The sequence below is a fragment of the Vigna radiata genome, chromosome 8, assembly GCF_000741045.1.
Source record: "Vigna radiata var. radiata cultivar VC1973A chromosome 8, Vradiata_ver6, whole genome shotgun sequence".
NCBI classification, from domain to species: domain Eukaryota; kingdom Viridiplantae; phylum Streptophyta; class Magnoliopsida; order Fabales; family Fabaceae; genus Vigna; species Vigna radiata.
In genome coordinates this window covers 657,613-664,863 of record NC_028358.1, presented here as the reverse complement: position 1 = coordinate 664,863, position 7,251 = coordinate 657,613, and the positions used below count along the sequence as shown (strand labels likewise).

Here is a 7,251-nt window from a genome sequence, read left to right as displayed (position 1 = left end):
TTCTAATACATGTAGCATTTGCAAGGCATTGTCTGATCCATGTAACTAACAGTACCATTTGTAATTATAAATTTCATTGGATATCAATTGTAATAATAATTTTAAAAAAAAAGCATATGTTACGACGTACAAAACAATGTACGTCATAATCTTTCGTGTATATTATGACTGATTTCAGAAACTACGTCATAATATATTCAGACTATTATGACGTAAATTTTTACTACGTCATAAAATGCGCAGATTTACTATTACGCCCAAAACTACATCATAAAATTTCATTTTTGTATTTCACAAAATGTCATTTTTCATTAGTGGATCTCATCTTAGAAACTAATTTTGTGAGAATAAATTAAGTTTAAAACTTATTTCTTACATTGTACATGACTATAAATTTTATCATTTATGATAATAATTGATAATTGATGATTTTATTCAATTCATATATAGTGGTCTTTAAAACATTATTACTTGCTCCTCCAAAAACTAGTTTATTTATTTGAACAATTTAGTCATCGAAACATAATACAGGTATAAAATAAGGTTATGGAGGCTATCCTTTTTTGTAGCAATGATTAGAGTCATGTGTACTAAAAAGTTACCTTTTGATGAGAATTATCTATGAAGTCATACAAATTATTTTAAGGATTTAGTTAAATCTATAATAATTATCAAACCAAACCAAACCCACTTTATTTATTAAGTGTAGAATTTACATGAAGATAGCAGAGAAACATCGTGCAGTAAAGGAAACACAAACATGCACTCTTTGTTACATTAGGACAGGAAACATGCATCGATCCAATCCTATAATGTTAGCTTAAAGAGAAAGAAATAAACTTTGGCAATGACACCATTTTATTGATATGAGGCTAAGGTGGTTGATGACGATGGCGAAAATGACAGATTGTGTAGTTGACAGGCACAATGCCTCTGAGAGGATAGGCCTGACATCACCCACATTCCTTCACTTATTTGGAGGTTTGGAGGGCATAGCAGGAGACGCATCCGGGCCTGATAATCCTCTGAGACTGGGCCAACCATCAAGGATAGGTCTGATAAAACCTACACGACGAGTGTCATCAGTTTTATCTGGGGTAAAATGGATACGCACATATTTATCTCCTTTGAAAAGGTAAGTTTCAGGCTCCTCATGAAAAGCAAAACAAGCATCGATTCCATTTTCAAAGATGGTATCTCTCAGCACAGGAAACCCATCAGTGATTTTCCGAATGGAGCCAACAAACTGCTTCGAATCATAGTCTATGCAAGCATACCCATTGCGCTTGAATAAGTAAACTTCTTTTCCTCTGGTGGATCTAAATGCAGAGTCTATGCCATCCGCAAACATCGTGCTATTGAGGGCAGGAAACATATCAGCAATTGTGTACGGACCTACGAGTATCTTGTCATTTGTTGTACCTGGAGCATAGTCTATGTAGGCACAGTTGTTGCCGGAGAACATGTATGCTTCACTCCCTTCAGTGTCAAAGGCACAGTCTATTCCAGGTTCTGCAAATGGCGTTCCTTTAAGTGATGGAAAACCACTACTAATCAAGCGCAGATTAGTTAAAATCTTATCAGTTCCTCCGGGAGTGTAATACAACCTCACATACTTGTTCTTTGCGAAGAAATACACTTCATTTTCTCTTGATGAACGAAATGCAGCATTGATATAAGGGTCTGGCATCTTTGTCGACAAAAGAAGAGGAAGTAATTGTATAGAGATATATGATTAAAGGATGCTTACATTCCTCTCCGATACACCTATTTATTCTGTTGTGGAGTGGGAATTTCCTTACTTGGAATTACTTTAATTTTATATATTTTTCTAATGTGTATATATATATATATATTCTGATCTAACGCAAAGAATATTGTGGTCCAATTGGTAAAGAATATAAACGAAGAATTGGTAGGAAATTGAAGAAAAAAAGTGTAGGTCTCCTTTTGGTTCCCCACTTGAACCGAAGGCCATGACAAAAACTAAATGGAGAATATATATTGCAGATAACGTTGAAAGTGATCTTGGACTTATGAAAACGAATGTACGTGTGTCTGTTATTAATTCCACTCGCACAGTTGTCGTAAAGAAACATATATGATGGATAATGAGGATGCAACATTGTTTCCAGGTATAAATTTTGGATTTCTTTTTCTTTATTCTTTTTTACCTTATTTGATGTTTTTTTAAAGCAGAAAGGGCGTTAGTTGATGACGATTTACTATCTTTTACTGTTAATTAGATGTACTACATAAGAAATAAGAAATACCTTATAATTTATATTTATTTAATATTAGTTTTTAAATAGTGTTGGCATTTTTTTTTTTGATAAACAAGAAGAGTATTGATATTATAAAAATTAAATAAAATCATATATATTGAGACTAAAGAAGGTTGTGATGGTCCTCTTGCGTAGCTCATATCTATCTATTTTACTTCCTCTTGTTTTGTTAAGAAAGATGTCGAACCCTTATATCAATGCTCCTTTTCGTTCATCAAGAGAAAATCAAGTGTATTTCTTCATGGAGAATAAGTATGTGCGGTTGCACTACACTCCTGGGAAATCAGATGATGATAATATTTTAACTAATCTGAGCTTGATTAGTAGTGGTTTTCCATCACTTGCAGGAACGCCAGAACATGGAATAGACTGTTCCTTTGATACTGAAGCAAGTGAAGCATATGTGTTCTCCGGCAACCTCTGTGTTTACATAGACTATGCTCCAGGTACAATAAATGACAGGATACTCTCAGGATACTCTGGCTTCTAAGGTGAGGTCTGTACCTCACTTATATATTATAAAGTGGTCTTATCTCTAATTGATGTGAGACTTCCATCACATATTTTACTTCTCATATATAAGGAGCCTGAATTTACCTTTTCAAAGGAGAGAACTACGTGCGTATCAAACTCGCCCCAGGTTCAACTGATGACACTTTTGTGGGTTATATCAAGCCTATCCTTGAAGGATGGCCCAGTCTCAGAGGTTTGATTCCGGAAAGGAAGCGGATTGAGTTCACTGTTAAGATGCGTTCAACTCCAAAATATGTTTTTTTGGGAGAGTTAAGTGAAGGAATGTGGGTGATGTTAGGCCTACGAAAGCTGTCATTTTCGTCATCGTTATCAACCACTTAGCCTCATATGAATAAATGGTGTCAAAATATGCTACGAATTAGGCTTCCATTGCCAACGCTTGTTTCTTTCTCTTTAATCTAACATTGGGATTGGATGCCTGTTTCCTGTCCTAATGTAACAAATGTTTGTGTTTCCTTTACTGTACGATGTTTCTCTGCTATCTTCATGTAAATTCTACACTTAATAAATAAAGTGGGTTTGGTTTGGTTTGATAATTATTATAGATTTAACTTAATCCTTAAAATAATTTGTATGACTTCATAGATAATTATCATCAAAAAGTAACTTTTATTACAGATGACTTTAATCATTTGCTACAAAGAGGGAAAGTCTCCATAATCATTTAGAACATCCCTTTCTGTAGGTTTTCTCGATTAGGTTTTCGTATTTTGTTTTTATCTCAATTAGGTTATTATTTTTGTAAAATTGAGTCAATTAAAGTTTTGTCGTTAAATTCAGCAGACGGTGATAAATTTAATAAATCATGACATATTGATCAAGCAAATTTTAATAACGTGGTACGTGTTCATCTTAGGTGTAATTTATTTTATTTCAAGTTTTAAATAATTAAACCTAATTTATACTATGACTTCTGATAAAATAATTAAACCCAATCTTTGTAACCACACACCTTTAGCACCTTCTCAACTATTGCTGCTCCAACTCCGCCTCCGCTAACAGTCTCGTGAGAAACCACCATCTTCTGCAACGGTCCACACAAAACTCCCTCCCCCAGCCTCTGCACGCCAACCTCCTACCACAACATTGTCCATGCCTAACAAAACTTCAACATCCCCAAAACGCGCAACCCCACAACAGATGACGACGACTGAGCCGTCGAAGGCGCAACGACGACTTTGGTGCAGACGAGGTTGACGTGCTTCCACAGCATAGGGTAGAGCTCGGGTTGCGGTTGTAGAGGAGCTATCACTGAGAGACATTGGCCATTGAAGGGGGGAAAAGAGGGCAATGCAATTGATATGGTTAGGGTTTGGAATTGAATCAGAAATTGAACATTGATCCATCACACTGTGGCAGTGGTTCAGGGGAATTGGGAAGAGTAAATTCGTATACTTTATTCCTGATTTCTTAATTAAGTGTTAAAAATGTGTAATGAGATGTGTGTACTTTGTTCCTAATTTCTTGAACGCTTGTACCCAAATTTCACTTATTGGCCTCCAAAGGCATATTTCTGTTGAGGAGATGGTGATCAAAGGTGCATTCTTTTTAGCTTGGGAGTCCTCTAATTCTAATTTTCTCTATCTGGTTGGGCTTCTCATTTCTTTGGAATGGACTTTCCAAGGTAATCAGATTACCCAACAAAAGAGGATGAACTGTTTAAGATTTGAAGATTCTGGAATTTATAAACCTCTTATGTTGTATTGGATAAATGAAAATGAGGCACTGGTTGCCTGTGGCTGATTGACAGAAAAGATAAAATATTTTTGAATGATCTACGTGAAATCGCTGTATCTTCCAAATCCCTAGCAGGAGGACACCCAAAAAAGAAGACAATGCATTTTCAGGAAGAGGACACCCAAGGAAGAAGACAATGCAGTTTCATTTAGTAATTGTATTTTATTTAAATACTGCGTTTTCAATCATTTTATTTGAAGAAAAATTAATTTTTAAATAAAACAAATCCAACTCACTTCACTATAATCTGCCACATCAATAAAACCTGCTAATGTGACCCTGCCACATACATCAATTTTTAACGTCATCCACTCAATTTAACAGTAAACACTAAATTGATCCAATTTTTCACAATTAGTGACCTAATTAAGAGATTTTACAATACGAGGACCTAATTGAGAAAACCCTACAAAAATAAAAATGTTCTAAATAATTAAACCTTATTATAGATTTAACTTAATCCTTAAAATAGATAATTATCATCAAAAAGTAACTTTTAGTACAGATGACTCTAATAATTTGCTACAAAGAGGGAAAGTCTCCATAACCATATTTTATAACTGTATTATCTTTCGATGGCTAAATGGTACAAATAAATAAAGTAGATTTTGGAGGAGTGATAATGTTTTAAAGACTACTATTTAAGAAAGTTTATAAATGGTAATCGTGATTGAATTAAATAAAATCATCAATTATCAATTACGGTTAGAAATGATAAACTTTATTTTTAATCATGTAAATGGTAGAAAATAAATTTTAAATTTAATTTAATTTTATAAAATTAGTTTGTAAACTAAAATTTGTAATCGTTTACATATTATGACATGTCTTTATTTTTAGTTAATGTAAAACTTTTAACATATATTACTTTCATCATATTCTCGTGTTGAAATATATATATATATATATAGGGGTTTGTTAACACGCGTACGCCTGTTTTTCAGTTGGTACGTTTTAACAATGTGTACCGGATTATAGTAGACAAAAGTACCCTCATTTATCATGGATTCAAGTTTTAAGGTCAAAGATATTTAAATAATTTTCATTCTCAAAACTAAAAAAAAAAAAAAAGAAACCCTGAAACCCTTACTCACCTCCCTCATTCCTCTCAACCCTTTCTCTCTCATCTCTCTGTCATCTTTCTCATTCTAACATTTTCTCTGTCATCCCTACTGTTGCCCCAATTAAAAAAAAATCAGAAACCCTTTGTCATCAGAGATATTTTCTCTCTCATCTCAACATTTTCTCTGTCATCATTCCAACATTTTTTCTCTTATCTCAACCCAATTGAAGATGGTGGTAGCAATTTGAATCAGAGATATTTTTTAAAAATTGAAAAAGTTTACTCTTTTATAATCATTTTATATTTATTAATGTGTGTAAAATGAATATAAAATTTGTCATTTTATGTTACTCTTCCCAAATCTCAAAGATAAAAAATGATTTTACTAGTTTTTATCTTGCACAGTGGTTAAAGTTTATTCTAAACGCCTGTAGAAGTTGATTCAGTGATAAAAAAGGAACATAAGGGAATTAAAGAAATTGATATAGAAGAATTTCCTAGGAGTACAATTCTTTCAATTCTAGGTTGTAATCTTACATCATGTATCCCATACCAACAGAGAAAGGAAAAAGTTATGATTTTTTTTTCAATTCGAGCAATAGGAAATAGGAATGACAGAGAAAATATTGGAGTGAGAAAGATGAAAGAGAAAGGGTTGAGAGGAATGAGGGAGGTGAGTAAGAGTTTGGGGGTTTCGTGTTTTTTTTTTTTAGTTTTGAGAATGAAAATTATTTAAATATCCTTTACTTTAAAACTTAGAATCCATGATAAATGAGGATATTTTTGTCTATTATAATCCGGTACACATTGTTAAAACGTACCAACTGAAAAACAGGCGTACGCGTGTTAACAAACCCCATATATATATATATATATTGAATATGAAATTAGACGGTGATCTGATCACAATAGATAAAAAAAAAACAAATATCTTCATAATACATAACACATTATATCAAATAAATTCTAACACATGATTCTAGTAGGTTAAAATTATAGTAAACATTCGAAGAATGATGCGATTGTTGTTAATGAAGAAATGCAGAATGAAAAACCTGATGGAAATATTTTAGACTTATTTCAAAATGTTTGCAATATCTTTTGGCTCTCTGTTTTAGACTCTTGGATTGTTTGTTTTNGGGTCATTTATTTCAGAAGTTTTAGCTCTCTGTTTGCATACATTCATGGAATATTTAATTTATAGATTTCTTGATCTTATCCTTGGCTTGGTGCCCCCTGGGTAATGCTATCGGGAATGTAGCCCCAAGGTTGATGTAAATATTTTGTTACTCTGAGCTCGAATTAAGGTTTTTGTCCTTTTGCATTTCTTCCTTTTCTAAACATTTACATAAAAAGAATAATTGTTGTTAAAGATACTAATTGCTTGTGTTAGAAAAAATATNTGCAAAATTAAATTTCTTTTTTGTGGCTAGAGGTGTTAGTTTAACCCATGGCTCAGGATCATTCTAATCCACTATTGAAAAAACCCTATTTTAAGAAGCCTCTTAAGTAGGGGGTCAGAAAAAAGTCCAAATCCCCAAAACCCCCTCTCAAGTGGGTTAGGGTCAGGGTTAAAGTGGGTTTAGTCCCACTCCAAAACTTTAATTAAATTTTAGTCTCACTCCAAAACTT

At 33.1% G+C, this 7,251-nt stretch overlaps 1 protein-coding gene across 1 annotated transcript; it reads right to left on the bottom strand.

The window, feature by feature from the left end:
• Positions 1-695: 695 nt before the first annotated feature.
• On the bottom strand, positions 696-1,726 carry LOC106769683 (albumin-2). The gene has a single exon (XM_014655405.2). The coding sequence runs from the start codon at positions 1,688-1,690 to the stop codon at positions 968-970; it is 723 nt and encodes a 240-aa protein (XP_014510891.1). The 5' UTR covers positions 1,691-1,726; the 3' UTR covers positions 696-967.
• Between the last annotated feature and the right edge of the window lie 5,525 nt (positions 1,727-7,251).

What these genes read in the sequence shown, in the direction of transcription:
- LOC106769683 (XM_014655405.2), bottom strand. Translation starts at nt 1,690, where the DNA reads ATGCCAGACCCTTATATCAATGCTGCATTTCGTTCATCAAGAGAAAAT.